Consider the following 20,434-nt stretch of genomic DNA (forward strand, 5'->3'; position numbering starts at 1 on the left):
ACAGCAAATCATATCAAGTATCGCCTTAATCCAATAGAAGTTTATCTCGCAATTCTCTTGACCTATATTAAAAGCAATATTACTGTCATATATTGCAAAACCCAAGACAGAATGCACCTTAGTGCCTTAGAAGAAAAATAACAAAACCGAAATGTCCTTTATGTCTACCTGATAAAGGCTGATGAAAAGGTAGTGAAACATGTCGAAGGAAAAAAAAAACAGAGAGGGTAGAAAAAAGAAAAAAACAGGCGAGCAAACAAGGAAGCAAACGCAAAGCAATTCTATTGCTTTTGAAAACAGTTTGAGAAAGAAACAAATTGCCGATGTCTAAAGAATTATAGTTGATCTTTTATAAAGTGATCCTGCCAGGTCCAGGGGAGGTCTGACTGAAGTAAATACACCAGTTTCAGTACTGTATGGTGTTGGTGTACTGTAGCTTACAGTCCCGCCCCCATGCGGTGCCAGTGAAGCTGAGCATAGGGAAATGTGCACAGGCTGGGCCCAGGTCCAAACCAGGAGATCTGTGTAATCTTCAGTGTAAAGCGCAGGGAATAAGATGCCTTTCCTTGTCGGCTGCCAAAGCAAATGAGGCAAGACAGGGAGGTGAGGCGGAGTGCCTGGCAGCCCTCGCACCACCTGGCTGCGGCTGCCACCAAGGCAGTCGTTACGACTGCTGCAGACGGGCAACAGCACGCAACACTACACTGGAGCATCACCTATTTGAGCTCACGGTGCTCTGAGTGGCACTAAATGAGCCTTGAATTGCGGTGAGAGAGGAGGGTCATGATTACTGTTAATGACTTTGCAACTAGGAGTTATCAGGTGAGATTTCCCCGTAGAAGAGACCGTTTTAAAAAATAATAATAATTCTGCTAGCTTCTCCAGGGTTTGCTTTGCACTTGTGCTTTGGCAGCAAACGGATAAAAATGTAATAACGCCTTTAGGAGAAACCCTGATACGGTCAAAACTAATCTGTTTTAAACAGGGACTGCTTACTGTTCGCTGAATATTAAGGACTGATATTTCAAAAGTGAAATAATACTTTAATGCTCTACAAGCTTACAGTATCAGATCAAGCAAGACATAACACTGTGAGGATGGCTCCAGGATGCCCGAATTTAGAAGACAGATCAGACATGTCCGGCGAAGGTGACCCACGGCCGTAACAGGCTACATGAAGTGATATGAAGGGAATTAGCTTTTTTTTTTTTTTTATATGTGATATTAAACACGTCCTATAAAATGACACCTGGTAAAAATTCTGAAGCAAAAATGACGTATTATACCGCCACTCAAATAATCCCTATTTTAAACTACAGACAAATATGGCCAAGTCTGGACTCATCCAGGTTTTTGTTAACAGCATACATGCTCCTTTAGTAGGTGCATAAGTATGTGTGCTGATGAATACAGAGGGTAAATAAGGTGACTTGAGTCATCCATTGTAGCATGCTTAAGATATGTGCATGCATCCCGATGTACCGGCGTGCAAAAAAAAAACAACAAAGAATGGATCTACCATACGCAAAATGAAAGACCTCTCAAATGAAGGAATGAATACATGAAATGAAACAAAGCATGCAGTGCATATCGGAGGAGCAAACAATCAGATGCAGGTGTTCATGTCATGTAGAACCTTGAAAAAGTGAATACCAAAATAATAATCTATGTGTGGATTTTAGTGCAAGATGTGACTAAATGACAGTTAAAAAGAAAACAAAGAAACAAATAAAAGGGAAAGAAAAATGACCAAAAGGTAAAGGCAGCAAAGGTCTAGGACAGAAACGCACCATACAAACCTGGGCTCTTAAACTGATCCGGGCTGTGAAGGTGCTGCAGGGGAGAGTTGCAGGCAGATGTGGCGTGCTCGCTTTGCAGCATCTGAGCCGCCTGAGGCCCCAGGGAGCCATAGTCGGCAAAGGAGCAGGGTGCTCCCCGCTGGTCACTGGGCGCGGAATAAAACCCATAATCGGGAAAGCCTGGGAGATAAGGTACAGGATGGGGGAGGGGGAGAAGGAAGGGAGTTAAGGGGTGAAGGGTGGGACGCCATCATTTGGGGAAAAACTCTTGCATTGTACACAGTCATGTAGGCAAAGTGTGTGTTTACTGTACGTGGCGCTCGTGAAAGTGGCCAGAGAGCTCAGTTTAAATCCAGCTTCCAATTTTTACAAATATACCGCATGACTAAAATGAAGTGAGACGTGGCCATTGGCTGCCTGATGCAACTGATAAAAAAAAGACAAAGAGCTAATCATCTGGCTAGCCTGTACAAATGACCTTCAGATTGACCTTTATGATCAGTGCGGAGCAACAGACCGTTGCCAAAAACCGGTCCCACTGACAATCTTACATTCTTCGATAGTCGCTTTCTAGAAATCTGTTAGCATCTTTCAAAAACTTGTATTCATACGAAATTTCAAGACTCGATTTTAAACCCTTTGATAATTTCTGAGATTCGTCTAAATACGTTTTCAGTACAAATATAGAGACCACATTCATGTTTACTGCCAGAAAACTTCACATCGGGTCAACAGCACATACTGTAGCACTGCACTCGTGACATCGCAGATCCACCTTCCTTTCACTGAGACGGTAGATTATCAACACATAAGAGAGCATCCTTGACTAGTGTGGGCTGACATTTAGAGTTTTGTCAGAATAACCAGGGATGGACATTTTATGTTGAAAGCCACCTCTTTCCAGCTGAGGTAATTCAACAAAGGCAAACAGTACAGGCTTTAAATATGGATGCTGTGCATTGTATCAATGACCCCTAAGCAAAAAGGAAGGACTCAGTACATTGCTTCACCTAGCTAGCACAAATGATACCACCAGTAACTGCGAAGTGCAATCTAGCTGGCACAACAGCGTTGTATAGCATTACAGATTTACTGTCCTCTAAATAAATAACAGCTGTACATCATGTTACTGTGCAAAGCCACATGTCCTATTCATCATGTTCATGTTTTTGTCTGCTTGACAGAACCATACAAATTTGTGTATCTTGTATTAGAGCAGATAAAACTTGGTGCTTTGAGTACAATTCTGTCATACTGACCACTGGATGTTCGACTTGGCACCTCGATGCAAAGACTCTCTGAGGATTTGACAATTAGAATTGTTGCTCTTCACAAAGAAGGCCTAGGCTCAGCAGTGAACGAAGTACACAAACCATGTACTTGAGTAAAAGTAGAGATAAAGTAGATAAAATATTACTTGAATAAAAGTACAAAAGTATTTGCCTTCAAATGTCTCCAAAGAACTCTGATTTATTATAGCTATAATGTCATATATATATATATATATACACACACACACACACACACACACACACACACACACACACACACACACACACACCACACACACACACACACACACAGTAATCCCCTGTTTATCGCCACCCCAAAAATGCTATTTTATGTATACAGTACAGTATTAACATTTTACTTCATTGTATAATTAATTTATTAAATTAATATTTTATTAATAAATTTCATTATTAAAAAAAATAAAAATAATAATTTGGAGTCGCGGGACAGGAGTCTCCGTTTCACACTCCTGCTGCACAGAATATATTTTTATATAAAAATGCGCGATGCACAGACTTCAGTGCCGCGATTCATAATCTCGCGGTATTTTTTCACTTTTTAAAATCTGCAGTGAATCCTTTATGACTTACAACTTCATTCGCTACACTATTAATAAACTTTTTCATTCGCTCATAAGTAAAAAAGTAAGTAAAAAATTTAACGAATTACATTTACTTAGTTACTGTCCACCACTGCCTAGGTTATAAGAAGAAACTGAGAAACTGAAACCCTGAAACTGAGTTACAGTACAGTGGACATACAGAGGTTTTCCAAGACAGGTTCTACTCAGAACAGGCCTTGAAAGGGTCCATCAAAGAAGTTTAGTTCTCGTGCTGTGCAAAAAGAAGCTGTTCAAGCAGGTCTGCTTGTCAGTGCTTAGACCATACCATAGCATACCATAGCCACACACTGCAACAAGTTGGTTTGCACGGCTGTTGTCCCAAAAGGAAGCCTCTTCTAATGCTGGCTCACAAGAAAGACCACAAACAGTTTGCTGGGGACAACCTGTCCAAGAGCATGAATTACTGGAACCATGTCCTGTGGTCTGATGAGACGAAGAAAACTTGTTTGGCTCAGCTGGTATCCAGCATGTGTGGTGACGCCATGGTGAGGAGGACCAAGAAAATTGTGTCTTGCCTACAGTCAAGCATGGTGGTGGTAGTATCATTAAGGGAAACATGGATTCCAACATGTACTGCAACATTCTGAAGCAGACCTCCCTCCAGAAACTAAGCTGAACTGCAGTTTCCAACATAATAACGATCCCAAACACACTGCCAAGATGACAACTGCCTTGCTGAGGAAGCTGAAGGTGAAAGTGATGAGTGGCCAAGTATGTCTCCAGACCTGAATTCTATTGAGCACCAGTGGGGCATCCTCAAGCAGAAGGTGTAGAAGCTCCATGTGTCTGACATCCAGCAGCTCCGTTATGTCATTACGGAGGAGTGGAAGAGGATGTGCAGCTCTGGTGAATTCCATGCCCAGCAGGATTACGGCAGTGCAAGATAATGATGCTCACACAAAATATTGACACTTTGGACACAGCTTTAATGTGTTCACTTAGGGTGTACTCACTTTTGTTGCCAGCCTTTTAACAATAATGGCTATATGTTTAGAGGACAGTAAATCTGTACAGCTTGTATGCTGCACTTTGACTACTATAAAGTATGTCCAAGTTTCATTTTTGTAGTATTGCCCCTTGAAAAGTTATAATAAACTGTTGCTAAATTGTGAGGGGTGTACTCACATTAATGAGATCCTATATATAATTATATTTTTTATAGACATGAGCTTGTGTGACTGATCATTAGAACAAGCTTAAGATAGGTATAGTTGGAATATGTTAATAGATAAAGGTGTATTAAAGTGTTGAAATGTGTGTGTGTGTGTGTGTGTATTTCAAATGTATGGATGCTTAAACAAAGCTTTATTGGCAGTAGCATTTGTAAAGTGGCACCCACTCTTTTATTTCCTCTGGAATGGGTGTTTCATCCTAAGACCATCTGAGATTAGGTACCAGCTGTGAAAACATCCCTGATACTGTGATGGTGGAAAGAGCTTCGCCATGAATCTTACATGAATGTTGACTTACATAATCGTTCAGTTGTCCATACACATTACGTAATCAAGACAACTCTATTCTGAACAGACCGACAGTGAATACTGTGGTAAGTGCTTTTGAGGTAATGCTGTGCTTTTTCTCTGCAGTCCTCCCAAGTCTTTCCCACAGAGTGCTACTGTCCCCAAACTGACTACAGACAGGGGGCAGATAGACAGCTCTCTCTCTCTCTCTCTCTCTCTCTCTCTCTCTCTCTCTCTCTCTCTCTCTTTTTCCCCTAATGACTCATCTCTGATAGGACTGCAGCAGCCTTGGAGTCTACACTGCCCACTGCGGCTCCTGCTGCTGACTCACCACGTCTGCATCTGCTTTCACACACACACACACACACACACACACACACACACACACACACACACACACACACAAAACACTAGGTGCCTTCTGTCCAATTGTGTGTCTCCACGTCCCTTTCATGTGCCTTCATTAGGCACCTGGCACGTGCACACACGAATACACATGCACACATCTGCTCAATGCCACACAGCTGCATGTCCTTAATACCCCATGATTGCCCCTTCTAGCACAGCCTAATGCTCTACCTCTACACAAAGAAATGCTCTGTTTTCCAGCATACTCTACGTTCTCTGTCCTCTGTATCTGACTGGACACCTCAAATTCAAGAGTCCGACCCAGAAAGAGTTGAGTGGACCAATATTTTGGGAAGTCAGTGACCTCAGGGAATGTAATAAAAGTGTGAAAAGTGTGGCAAGGTTAACCCCCTTCCTAACCCGAACCTCTCTTGCTACAACCTCAGTGTTGTGTACACGTGCGACTTTCATGGTAAATAGTTATCCTTTCAGCTCTGCATTAATTGTTCTCAGCGCAAAAATACAACACAAGAAAGAAAAGGAAAGAAAAAGGGAGCGTGAAAGAGATGATTTCTATTTAATCCATTTTTAACGTGCATGCAAACAGCTCGTCGTCCTTGAGTTTCAAAGCGGGTTCCGGGCTCCTCGCTAATTAGACAAGCTTCCTCGACTTCCTTTCCTCACTCTAATTAGAATCTTTAATAACAAACAAGCGTCGACCTTTACAAAAGGCTTCGCCACAATCTCCTCCATTAGCTAAACGCATGAGCAGAGGAGGGGTGAAAGAAGAACTATCGCCCCTGCTGCAGCCAAAACATCACCCGAAGAGGGGCTTTGGCCTTGCCAGGTGCACACAATGTCGGCTTCCTGCCGCGAGGTCTGTTCAAGGCGGCAGATTCGGAGCGTTTTAAGGAAAAGGGGAAGCGCCAAGACACAAGGACGACATCAGCACGCACAACAAATACACATGGCAGCTTTGTTTGCACTGACACGAACAATTAACCCTCAGCTGACGACATCTCGCAACCAGGAGGGTCTTATCTAAAAAAAAAAAAAAAATGCAAGCAAAATTACTTTTATTGTTCAGGTAGATTGCCTCTAATGATAGTGCCATCAGTGTAAAAAGATATGAATAAAAATGGGCCTGCATGAGAGGACAAAAAAAGAAAAGAAAGTGGCTCTTCAGTGGATAGCAGGAGCATGAAAAAGGCACCATCTGGGAGTGCTGTAATCACTCAGTTATCTTCCTGCGCCAATTTTCTTTTCGGCGCATACAAACGATTTACTTTCGGGCAAAGGTGAGAAACAAAGTGCGATTGAGCCAAAGAGTCGTTTTTTTTTTTTCTTTTTCTCCTTTTAACTTCAAAGTTCGAGAAATATTGGTCTTTCTCTGATCTTTCCCCGGTACAGCATATGTTTCTCTCCTTGGTGTGTACGTCAGAACTGATTGTGTTGTCGGCTTCCATCGGGAGAATGGGGGTGGAATGGGAATGGATTAAAGAAAGGCGTTTATTCGAACTGTGCGAGAGCAAATTTGCTGCATGCTAATGAACAAACATCAAATAGTGTGTTGGAACTGTGCAGACATCTGCTGCCACACTGTATCCTAACTACAACAACCGGCAACATCACACAAGCTTGGTGTTTGAAGTAATGAAGTTGTCTGCTTGCAGTATGTTGAAGCCTGCGATGCGAGTGGAGGGAGAGACCTAACACAAACATGATGTCATGAAAAATTTATGCTCTTTTTTTCCATAATCACATTCAGATAAAACAGGGAACCTGCTTTTAGACATAAAAAAGGTAAGCAGACAAGAGTCTAACCTTCTGAATGTTCCTATTACTAGAGGTCGACCGATAGTAGATTTTACCGATACCAATAGCTACAGTAGGTTGGATTGTGTTTGCCGATACCCAAAGGTATTTTTTAAATAAATACTGAATAAAAAACAAAAAACATAACACTCCATGTAAAATAGTACTGAACTTAGAGTAGTACTTAAAATAGTAAAAAACAGTACCGATTCATGAAAATGTGCTAAATAAAATAAATATTAATATATTTATTATATTGATAAATATTAAGGAAAATAAAAGACGCATTCAAACTGAAACAAAAAGTAAAACTCCAAATAAATGTAATAAAAAAGGCAGGTCAAATTAACAGCACGTGGTGTCAGTGATTCGCCCCTAGAGGCCGCTTTCATACTGTATAGCGCGACCCGGAAAAACTATCAATATGGATTTTTGCTAATAGTTCCAGTAATCAACTATTGTTGCAGATTAATTGGCAAAACTGATGAATCGGTCGACCACTAACTGTTACCACATTTGTTGTATTTCCATGTCTGTTTTGTCAGTTTGTACATTGTGTGAAATGATGTGAAGGCTTGTCTGTGTAATATCAACTGCTACATGTCTTGCCTTTGCGGCGTGTGTGATTGGATGTTCATGATGCGCAGACTATCAACAAACTTTTCAATGTCTACAAACATCTATATAATGTAGATAGTGAGGTAAACTAATAGGTGACATCATTTCTAGGTGTTTTTTGTTTTTTCATAGATTAGGTAGCTAATGAATAACTCATCTAGACCAGATTACAATAACTCCACTGATTCATACATGTTCGTGGCTCTCACACAATATATTATAAAACACTTAAGCACACCATACTGGTGCAGGAATAGCTCCTATACAAAGCCCAAGCCTCAATGAACATCACGCCCGAGTATGCATATAATACTGAGTAAGGGGTTCAGGTAGGTGTTGGTGATTGTTGGAAAGGTGGTACCGAATAAATGCAGACAGATCTTATCGTCCTCAGCCACCCCAACCGCTCATCATCCAATTATTAACGTTCTAGCTATCAGCGGGAAACAAAAGACCACTTCTTCGCTATTTCTTTTTTTTAATCCTGCAGTCTAATTGGATGTAATTACTCATCTACAAAACAAATGAGTAGGTCGGAGTTGCCGTGGCGACTGGAACGGTGGGTCCAACATTGTGAATCGTTTCAACGAGGTTCATTTCTGTGGATAATTATCACTCCTCTCTTTTCTCTGCCTTTGCCCAGTCCCTGAGGGGTTACCATCACAAAGCTCCAGCTATTGGCTACTGCTAATTTGACTGTCTTCAGCTATTCCATCTGACCCTCCCTCCTTGACTTTCTGCATGCTGCCATCAAGTGTGGGTTCCCTTCAAGTGAATAAATCTCTCTCATTTTCACTTTGCCAGATAACTGCCTCAGAGAAAGAATTTCAAAACCACTGCCCTGAAAGGACAACTTTTTCTCTCATGAAAAAAAAAAAATATATATATTTTTTTTACACACACACACACACACACACACACACACACACACACACACACACACACACACACACACACACACGCACACACAAACGGAAGACTACGAGGAAGGCATACTTGTCGATCCAATGCATATTGTTCCATTATTTTACTACTTTCAAGCCAATTTGGGGAGCAGAAAGTCATTATCCTAATCACATTAAACGATTAGAACCACATGCATTATCTTTACTTCAAATCCCTGGTGGCCATCAAATGCACTTCCAGACCAAATGTCAATAAACCTGTCAGATGTCTTCCCGAAAGAATTCCAGAGCTACAATTAGTTATTTTATTCAATTTAATGCATGGGGGCCTGGAGTTAGCGATCACTTAAAAACTGGCTATTTCAGAACTAACCATTGAGTAATTAAGACCCCTCGATGAGTCATTCTGGTGGTGCTGACATTTTTTGCAAATAGTTAATATCAAATGTCTGGTCGTTTTTGTTCTGACAGAGGCTAATCGGTGTTAACAGATGATTTACCCCTGTTTAAAGAGTATCTCTGGCTTCTCAAATAACTTGAAATACTTAAGATGCTTAGAATGCCATTCATGATTCAGTTCAGAAGTATGAAGAAGTCTGAAATCTGGACGTGCATTCCTCATATGAGAATGAATGTCAAGTGGAGGTGTCATAAGCTGCAGTTGTCGTTACCTCCAGAACCACACTCCCAGTACCACTGGGTACAACAGACAACAACGTAATGCCACAACACTCCACATTGAGCTCACACCTGAATGGTCATGGCATATGAATAGAGCAGACGTTAAAATCAAGACCCCTGAAACACTTCCGGTCTGTTTTGATCAATTATATTATATCGTATATTTTATCATATAATATGGTAAAGTTTGATTCTGTGGGCACTGCACAGTTTCTACTCTTCATCCCTGAAACGATGCTTCATCTCCGCCTACAGGCTGCTCGAACCCTCTGCATGTTTGGAAGTAAATATCTGCACATCTTCACTGACCCACAGACCCTAACAGACCCTAACCCCAAACCGTAATGAACTGACAGCCAAGAAAAAATGTGAAACACACAACACAGGCGAATGTGCATAGGAGCAGAATGTTCTGCGTTAACTTACTGTTTTATTCTCGCACTTCATTCTGTTTGGTGTCTGTTGGCTGTGCTCAACTTCATTTTGGCCTCTTTTTGAGAGTTTGACAGCACTACAGTATACAATTCATTCAGAGCAGAAAAAGCCTTCTTTGCTTTAACTAAAGAAAGTAAGATATCACGCACTATGCAATCAGGCACAATATTTCTCTCGGACATGCATTGGGCCAAAAAAGTCAAATAAATTCTGGGTCACTTGAACCACCAAATAAATGTTAAAAATCATGAAATAATGATTATAATGTACTGGAGGATGGATCAAGCGTTCCTATTCCACATTCACATTGTTTTAAAGGTCACAGGAAGAAGGGAAATTGAAAAGATTTCTTTGAGACCTTATCTGTCTCTGTGAGTGGCGAGATGAAAGCAGGCTACAGCTGAGCACCTTTGGAGTATGCTTCCCCCTTTGAAGTTCAGGATGGTTCCTCCCAGAGGCACTGTCTGAGCATCTGCCCGTCACAGCTGTGCAGAGGAGACCATCCTGAAACAGAGGGTGAGCAATACCTCTCTAACCTTTATGCGTAACATTTATCTTTCTGCGATGAGAGCCTTTGGGACCGGAGTCACGTGGAGCATCCTTGAGAGAGCGGCGCTGCTGTTGGTCCTTTTGGCATGAGCCGGGAGTCGCAGCTGTGTGGGTGTTAGTGTGCGTGCGAAAGGCAGTAGACGGCCACACGTGAGAGCCGGGGAGCCAGTTTAATCTCGGCACGGCAGCGCAAGCCAACGTGGCCCTCTGTTGAGCCTCTCAGCAGCGATCACAGTGCTTGTTGGGATGAAATGCATAATGATCTCCAGATAATGGGAAGTACTCAGCCAAACGAGAGCAGCTTCGTGTCTAGCCAAGCGCAGGCTTCATCAAGCAAGAATGGGGCTTTATACAATAACTTCATCCTTGTTTCTTCAGGATAATATGTCCAGAGAATAGAGCTAAAGGAAGCAGCTGATAAGGAGGATGACAATGGATTGCTAGCACATGCATACAAAATACAACCCAAGTGAAATACTGACCATTTCCCTGTCACAGCCTGCCCAAAAGAAAAATACTAACTGATCCTGTAAAGAAACCAACTGTAGTTGTGCTGGTGGTGGATTTTACATGGTGACAGCAAAATTACACAAAAATACAAAATGATTGCTCAAGGTCACAGATTTGAAGGACTCCGAGGTCAGATCTAGTGAGAGTAGAAAGCTGTTGGCGGGGTTAAACTTCAGCACGTTAAGACATATTATTGAGAACCAAGGGACAGCAGGCCACTTGTAACACTCTGTTACTGACAAAACAAACTATACAAGTACTGTTCGTTTCCTGAACAAAGCGCAAATCAGAGAAGAGAAAATTATAATCTGGACCCTAGTAAAACAAATCTGAAAGGATAGTGAATTGATCTTTGGTCTAAATAACTGCACATGATGCCCTGCAATGGACCGGTGTCTCGGGACAAGCTCCCGGTCAATCATGACTCTGACCAAGATAAAGCACTTACTGAAGTTGAACGAGGGAGAAACAAAGTGTAGCAATAAACAACAAATGGGGCAACCTCTTCTCTAAATATCTGGAGAGAACAAGGAGGATTGGAAATCAATCTTGGAGGATAGATGCTCCCATCCCTACAGGAAAAGAGAAATAAAGATGTAAGGCCAGGCGATATTTTATCATCTGTTTTAGCGTGTTTTTTTTTTTTTTAGATGTTCATAAAATAGTTTATAAGTCAATAAATAGACTTATCCGAAAAACTGCTGAAAATATTTCATACTGAAAAGGAGGGAAAAGTTGAATGTATCAAGTGCTTCCGGTGAGTTTGTAATTAAATAAATCGAAATGACTAAAAATAAAGATTTTTGTAAGGGGCCTGACAGTTTTCACAATATCCATATACACCCAACAAAAATTCTCTACAATTCAGTGCATACTACAATTCATCCAGTGAACAGGGAGTAGTAACAGTGAGGCAGAGTGACAGGGTGGGTAGAAGTAGGACTTCAACAGCATGTGCCAGTGAGGCAGTCAGAGACACACAGCCAGCTATGTAGGCTGGCAAGGATAATAGAAGTGTGAGAGACAGACCTCCAGAGGGCAGCGCCTGCTGTGGTGCACCACCCTGTGGATCACACACACTCTGCTGCACGTGAGGTCCGCGAACAGACGGACAGACGGAGAGACAGAGAACAGCTGAGAGAAAGTCAAAGGGACAGCTAGTGAGACAGACAGACAGACAGACAGACAGACAGACAGACAGGCAGGTCGACGTTCAGCCTCCATCTGTACTCTGTACTTCAAATTTCGTGTGACAGCTTTTCAGTTAAGAGTTAAACTACACTGGAGCAATGTCTCAAACTTTTTTACAATTCTTTCAGGAGAATTCATGTGAGTAGGGTAATGTCTTCCTTTTTAGAAATGCTATTTAAATAAGCTATATGCAATTATAAACAGGCCCTGCAACATTTAGCAAGTAAAGGGTTTGGTACTTGTGATGACATTTCAAATAGAGGTCGACTGATTTATCGTTTTTGCCGATTAATCGGCAATGATAGTTGATATCGACAAAAATCCCTGAAGCAAAAATAAGCAGCGTGCACGGTGCACAGAAAGCACTAATTATATTTCTTATTTATAATTAATTCATTAGTTATACAATGATATTTAGGAATTAATATATTCATATTTATTTCAGTTTGCACATTTTCATGGTTCAGTGCTGTTTTATTTTTCATTTTTGTAATAAGGTATAATTTTACATGGAGTGTTACACCGATCAGGCATACCATTATGACATTATAACATTATAAGCAGTGAAGTGAATAACACTGATTATCTCTTTATCATGGCACCTGTTAGTGGGTGGGATTATTATGTAGCAAGGGAACATTTTGTCCTCAAAGTCGATGTGTTAGGAAAAATGGGCAAGCGCAAGGATTTTGACGCTAGACTTGATGGCTAGACAACTGGGTCAGAGCATCTCCAGTATCTGTATCTATCAAAAGTGGTCTAAGGAAGGAACAGTGGTGAACCGGTGACAGGCTGGTCGGTGTGATCCAACAAATAAGCTCCTGTAGCACAAAAGGCTGAAGAAGATATTGCTGTTAATGGTCGACAGGTCAAGGCTGTTTTGGCAGCAAAAAGGGGACCAACACAATATTAGGAAGGTGGCCATAAAGTTAAGCCTGGTCCGTGTATGTTTTTTTTTTTTTTTTTTTATCCAGTATTGGCAAAAATGATCCAACCTAGGTATCGGTATCAGTAAAATCAGTCGACCTCTAATTTCAACGTCTTAAAAAAAAATAATTGTTGCGTGGCATGACTTCACAATCGCTTCCTCTTTTTGTTCTATTAGGTAGAAGTATACTAAAGCTCCAAAATATTTACTCAGCCTTTTAGTTGTCCCTGTGTCTGTAGTGCTTCACATACTCTGACTACCTCACACGTTTTCAGACAACAGAGTCGGTGGTGCATGTCAGATAAACATTTCCTCAGCAATCGCAGCGTTAGAGCTTGAGTGCAGCATTTAATTTCTGTAAGCCTTCTACAGTATTTGAGCTACGGAGGCACGGAGTCACCTCTTATAAACGCTGACACTTTCTGTAAACTAGCTTAACTGTGCACCCGACCGTGGCGATTTCTGTTGTTCGAGGTTTCTCGGCGGCTGAGTGCTATTTACACATCAGTAAAATACTCCAGTGGTGGATTTATACGGACATTTCATTTGCTTCTCGGTAGATAGATACATAAACGCAAACAGAAAATGGCGACGCTGTCGAAACTCGAATTTAAAACCCGCCAATTCTGAACGGTTACGCTGTCTAAATGATACGAGGAACAAGGTGGCGTGTGCAAGCTGTCAGCAACCATTTTATATTTATTATTATTTTATATATCAATTATATAGCACTGATAAACACGACGACAAATCACTCAAGAACATTGGTGACCATTTTTTAGACCTAGCATCATCTTCTGATTGGCTGTTACCTCAGTTCAAGAAGGGGGATTTGCTGCAAATTACAGACCAAGAAAGCAATTCCTTATACCAATCAAATACCAATTCCCGTAAGTTCTCTATAATTTCTACCCTCAGTTAGTTCCCATTTACATTTTGATGCACAAAACAGAAGAAAGATGCGATTAAATAGTCTGTAGAAACAATACAATAAAAAAATCAAAATTGTACGGACGTGGCAAAGATCCCCGGTGCCTCTGGGATGTGTAGGTCGCACAAGCTTCGGTAGCTGCCAGGGAAGCTAGCGTTGACCATGTAAATCAATTTAAATACAAGCACTTACTGTCTCGCTTTATTAAACACTAACGTTGGCTATTTGTAAAGATCAGAAGTCATGCATTCTACGCATGCAAACTGAATGAATTGAATCTACCAAAAATCTGCCATGAACTCATCTTGGCTCAGCGGGAAAACAGACGGAGGCAGATGACCGGAGAACTCCGCTGCAGCCCATCCAATCACAGCGCAGCACCCAGAGGGTACTCACTCCAGGATGGTGCTTAATTACCGAACAAAAAGCACTGAGGTCCCCAGAGTGTCGGTCTGCCTATTAAAGATATCCGTCACCTCAGTTTCGAAACTGTGCTAAAGGCAAGCGGACTCTCCTGAGAAACCATTGAATTATTTACCGCTATTGAGAAGGCAGATTTGTTTAAGTCGACGGGCCGATCCGTGAGGAGCGATAAAGAGGAGAATATCCCGTTCTCCTAATTGTATCAGGATACGTGCTTAACTGTTGCACTTCTAAATACGTGGGTTACTGAGGATTAATACACACACTAAATGAAATATTAAATGATCCGTAAAAAACGTGCTAGGGATTTAAATTCGTTGTTTCGGGGAGGACTGGTAAATCTGCCACTGGTTTTTGGATGTGTAAGTGTAGAGTGCAGAAGAGGATGGACACAGCCGTAACCACACAGAACACACGTGGTCAGAGCGTTTACCTGGCCCCGGGTTCTGTGGGTACGCCACGTAGCTGCCTCTTCCTCGGGCGCCCCTACCTGAGCCTCGTGCTGCTGCCACCGCTGCCGCCGCCGCCACCGGACCATACGCTGCCGCCGGGAAACCTGATACACAAACACGCAAGCTGTTAGTACTCATTAACCATTTACACTGTAGCCACTCTGGGATCGTTATAGCGCTCCCTGATGTTCTTTATCGGCACGCGATTTAATTTGTTTTTATAGCACTTTTAATATATACCCTTTTTTTCTAGCTTTTTACTAGCTGACTAAAACCTGTGGCACTGTATCCATGTAGACCTTTAGTGAATCGCCAAGAATAGCCGTAGTGAAGAAAATATAACGATTTCAGTTTGAGCATAAGTGGATTGCAGAGGGCAACTCGGAACCATGAATAAGCAATGGCCTTAAAAATTTTATCTTCACAGTGTCTTCTCTCTCCCTCTCTCTCTCTTTTTCTTCCTTTCTCTCTCTCTCTCTCTCTCTCTCTCTCTCTCTCTCTCTCTCTCTCTCTCTCTCTCTCTCTCTCTCTCTCTCTCTCTCTTTCTCTCTCGCATATGCAGCATTGCTGTGAGGCACAGACTGAATAAACTAACTATAACTGGGGTACCAGCACAATCATTTACTCAAATGAAATAATTAGGAGAGGCAGCGACGAGAGCTCGGGCTTCTGTCAAAGTTCTTCCATGCCTCTTTATTGAGTCAGCTACATGTTCGCATTTACTCGCTCCCCCACTTTTTTTTTTTTTCCCCTCTCTCTCTTTCTCATTTTCTCTCTCATTCCTCATAACATGGCTGACTCTTTTTCAACACTATAATTCCATTCAACACTATCATGAGGTTCATGCATTGGGGACTGAAGGCTTTTTCCGTGTTTGGGATAAAAAGCCGGAAAAAGCTTTCAGAGAGTCAGCCATGTTATAAGGAATGAGAAAGAAAAGGAGAAAAAGAGAGAAAAAGTAATATACCAATATTTGGTATCAATGGACCTTTTATGGCCTTCTGACCTGCTCACCTTCCTCACTTGAACAGTATTACGTTCTTTTTTTTTTTTGCTCAAGTGAAATGTTTCATCAAGTGAGGAAGGTGAGCAGGTCAGAACGCCATAAAAGGTCTATTGATACCAAATATTTACCAGAAGGCTGGACATCAGAACAATCCAAACAGTTAAAGTACAGACTAATGTACAGTAAATGGACAGTTGTTTTAATAAAGATCTTCAATGAAGATATACATCAAACTTTAACTTTAAACCTAACTTTGAGCAACAATCTTAAGTGTGAGCTCCAACACAATAAAGAACAACAAGAACAGCAACCAATAAGAGCCCAAGAAAAAATCCAATTCATCTCCTGCTTTGTGGAACAGATCTCTGAGTCCAGTTTATCCTGCAAATATTTGTGGAGTGTAGGGACGACATATAAACACAATAATAATGCGGTGACAACAAATTTAATTGGCATGTCATGTCCAAATCGAACAGCTAAAACATCTAATATCCATGTGAGGACACATGATTCATTTCACTGGTGCACATGTGGATAGCTATGGAAATCCTAAGAGGCCATGCATTATAATATATTTTTCGATCTTGTTTTCTCGTGATCACGACTTAATTTTCTCGTGACCTTGATATAAACATCGTTTCCTTCGTGATCAGTGGTTAATTTTTCTGTGTATTCAGCATAAGAGCATGCTCTAGAGGCAGCATCATGGATGAGCGCACTCACTGAAACACAAATAGCTCCGTGTCTGTCAGTGATTGACAACTTATACGTAAGTGTCTCGCTGTACAATTACGTCATGAGAAAACGGATTTATGCGCTGAGATCGAGAGAAAATTAAGACGTGATTACGAGAAAACAATTGTTGTTATGCCAAAATCACGTGAAAAGTCCTGAACCTGAGAAAACGAAAGAGAAAAAAACACTATATTACATGACTTAGGACTTCTGTACATAGCAGACAGTTCTCTCCTGTATATTTTTGCTCAAAAGTAAGATATAGGATTCAGTTGTGGGGTTGGCAGAAGTGATTGTTGCTGTGATCACTTGTGTGCTGTGTGACTATATGGACCAGTGATAGTTCTGAGATAGTGCTGGATTGGGAAAACCTGGTTTTGATGTCAGCCAGAGGGTGTGTGTGTGTGTGTGTGTGTGTGTGTGTGTGTGTGTGTGTGTGTGTGTGTGTGTGTGTGTGTTTGCACCTTGCTGTCTGGCATAGTGAGAGGAAAATAAATGTGCAATCATTAGCTAAGCTTGGCTGCCCCAACCCCCCCACAACCAAAAAAAAAAGAAGGGAACAAAGGGATTAATAGCTTGTTACTGAGTGCCTATTATGCCATTTTTCTGTGTGTGTGTGTGTGTTGATGTAGCCCATCAAAAACCATGTGGTCTTCTTAATCGAGGAGAATGATGCGTCTCCATCAGATGTATATGATCAAAGCTGAGTTTAAATGTCAAGACAAAGATTACTGAACTTGTTCCAGTGAGTTAGATTTTTTCCTAACATTGTAATCAAACATCGTCATTAGAGTCATCTGATTAGGACCATACATCAGAGTAACGTAATGTAATGCAATGGCTGAGACGTTACATTATAATAAATATAATTACAGACCGAGCACTCTAATGAAGGCATAGATCAGTGTGTGACAGGAGCTCATCAGACGGTGGGGGTCCGAGAGTGGAGACGGGACTCACAGTCATACGGAGTGATGGCATGTAATCAGATATAGCTCAGTTCGGACAGCTCATTCAGCCCCCACTATCAGTCCAATTCCCGCAACAGCTTACACACCCGTCTTATTTAAAAGTCTTAATGATCAACAGAGAGGACCATTAAAAGTCTTAGGTTAAATAATAAGGACAGTGACTGCTGGATAGGGGACAATTACTATTATAAACCATTAGACCTTATAGCATTGTAGACAGATTTGATCATGTGAGGAGGGACATGGGGGTATATTGTAGTAGAAGGATAGAGCCTCCAGGCAGGAGGAAATAAGGACGTCCAAGGAGGAGGTTTATGGATGTGGTGAGGGAAGAAATGTGGGTGGTTGGTTTGAAAGAGGCAGATGTAGAGGACAGGGGGGTAAAGGACAGATGATCTGCTCTGTTGACCCCAAAAAAGAAGAAGAATGCATTATAAAGTTAATATTATACTTTATATAGTTGTAATATTTGGCACTAATGTTAATGTCTTAGAAAAATAAACAATACCACCAACAGGAAAGGAAATGAGTCTAAACCCCAGTACAACAATGTTCAGGAACTCTGGCCTAGTAATAGTTGCAGAAAGTATTTTAACATCAGCATTAAATGTCCATGAATATTTGCAGGGGGGAAAAAAAGTTCGCTGCAGCACTTCAAAAAGATTTTTATGGAAAGACTCAGAATATCCCATTGTTGCAATATTGTGGTAATCGATAAGGATGACAATAGAAGACAGACTCATCAAGGTCACTTTACAATCAGACTTTGTCCTGGCTTAGCATCCTCGGTCTAATGGCACTTTTTGTTTCTTTATTTTTATCCACACTCATTAATCTCTTTACCGCACCAAATCTATGATAATTACAATCATGAACCTGGGGCTCCTCCACAAAAACCACAGCCTCTTGTCTGCTCTCGCTCAGTCCACCTCTTAGCCCCTTTCATCATTAAATGCTCCTCTCTAGAGCCACAAGTCAAAAGCTCTTTTATTTAGCTTGAGTACTTTGTCTCCCTCGTCGTTGTCAGTGCTCCCTTGCCCTACTCACAAACTTAGCGCAAAAAAAAAAGTTCTTCAGAGAGATTAACTGTGCCGGATTAGGAGGGTTAATTAATAGTTCTTGCCAGCTCATTGTTTTGCGTTGGCGCTCTGAGAAGCCGCCCAAGAAAGGTGCTGCGGCATTAAATCAATTTCATGGCCCTTTTATTACCGCTGCGATAAAGTCAATATTTCGATTGAACTATTTTTTCCTCCGAATCCTTCCCAGTGTTGTATTTGCCCCTGCTGTAGCTGCACTAGGACAGACGGCAGAACTCCAGGGAGGGTGCAAGGACACATCTGCTTACAGTCTCGGCCAGGGGTCTCGGGAGAGAGTCCCAAACTGTATGCCAGGGGTCCTCGTGGGCTTGGAGCCTTTCTGTTTCGAATCAAGAGAGAGAAAGAGGAGCTGAGCAAACATGCTTTGTGCTCAGTGCAGTCTGAACCCTGCAGATGCCAGTTTGCTAGAACCCAACTCAAGTTCCAATAAGATCAAAACATGAAGCATGAAGGAAAATGCAAAAGATTCCAACATGACTGCTGTTTGACTGCTGCTTCTTAGCCAATTGCTGCTGAAAGGAAGGAGGAAGACAGTGAACAATGACTTTCTTGGTCTACTGTTTAGATACAAGCCGTTGTAACGCCTTGAGTCAGGGTGAAGGGAGAGCTCGCTTCTGGCATGCTATTCCCAAAATACCGCTATGCTCCTAAATGAAGCGCAACATATTTTACCCGTTACACCGTGTGTAACGTGTTAAAGCCTGTGTAAAGTACATTAGTGTAGTGTAGACTGCGGCTTATAGACAGGTGCGGCTTATTTATGTTAAAAATAAAAATATTTGTAACATTCAGTGGGTGCGGCTTATATATGGGTGCGCTTTATAGTCCGGAAATTACGGTAATTCGTTACTGTGCTTAAGTAGCTTTTTCTTGTATTTGTACTTTACTGAAGTATTTCCCTTTAGGGAGAGTTTAACTTTAACTTCACTCCATTTCAAAGTCAAATATCGTACTTTTTACTCAACAACATTTTGCAAAATCAGTTGTTCCTTTTAATTTATGAGTGAATAAAAACGTAATTGTTCAAACACCAGTAAGCACCAATCAGAGGAGAGCACACGCTGTTTTTAACTTGTTTTGATTGCTGCTTGGTGGCATCTACTTAACACAAGCATTTACTTCAGCGTCAGGGCAACAGCAAGAAGAACATTTTGTGAGTAATAAATGATGGAAGGAAACTCCTGACTCAAACTTGCCACAGCACCCATGGCCTTATTTGAACGATATTTTTTTGAAGTAGATGAAAAGAAGGTTTTGGGCTCATGATAATCTGAATAGATATCAAATCAGTGATCAGTGCAATAATATAATTGTATTAATAGATTTTTGTGCTAAGAATAACAGAGTCTTTTCACATCAACTGAATTGATTAAGCAAAAGTCTTGTGACAAAAATAATAATAGGAACATTATATAATGTTATATTTTATTATATAATAAGTCAGAGTACTTTGGATACTTAAGTACATTTGAAGGCAAATACTTTTGTACTTTTACTCAAGGGAAAGTTTAAAGGGAGCACTTTTACTGGAGTCATATTTTACCTACTGTATCTCTACTTTAACTCAGGTACATGCTTTGTGTACTTCGTACCCCACTTCTTTTGACCTTTGACACACATGAAAAAGTATAATTCAAGATGGAATCTAGCCATCTAACCAAACTA

General features: G+C 41.1%; 1 protein-coding gene across 7 annotated transcripts in view; it reads right to left on the reverse strand.

The window, feature by feature from the left end:
- Window positions 1-20,434, reverse strand: part of msi2a (musashi RNA-binding protein 2a) — a 258,690-nt gene that overhangs the window by 11,752 nt on the left and 226,504 nt on the right. For 2 of the 7 annotated variants that reach the window (XM_083568557.1, XM_083568558.1), the window contains 2 exons: window positions 14,999-15,064; window positions 1,800-1,979 (listed from right to left, as the gene is read on the reverse strand). In XM_083568557.1, the coding sequence (XP_083424683.1) occupies window positions 1,800-1,979; window positions 14,999-15,064 (246 nt within the window). Of the gene's footprint in view, window positions 1-1,790; window positions 1,980-14,941; window positions 15,065-20,434 lie in introns of all 7 variants that reach the window. The other 5 variants (XM_083568554.1, XM_083568556.1, XM_083568555.1 and 2 more) reach the window with 5 other exon arrangements.

The sequence above is a fragment of the Silurus aristotelis genome (genome assembly GCF_946808225.1).
Source record: "Silurus aristotelis genome assembly, chromosome: 18".
Classification (NCBI taxonomy): domain Eukaryota; kingdom Metazoa; phylum Chordata; class Actinopteri; order Siluriformes; family Siluridae; genus Silurus; species Silurus aristotelis.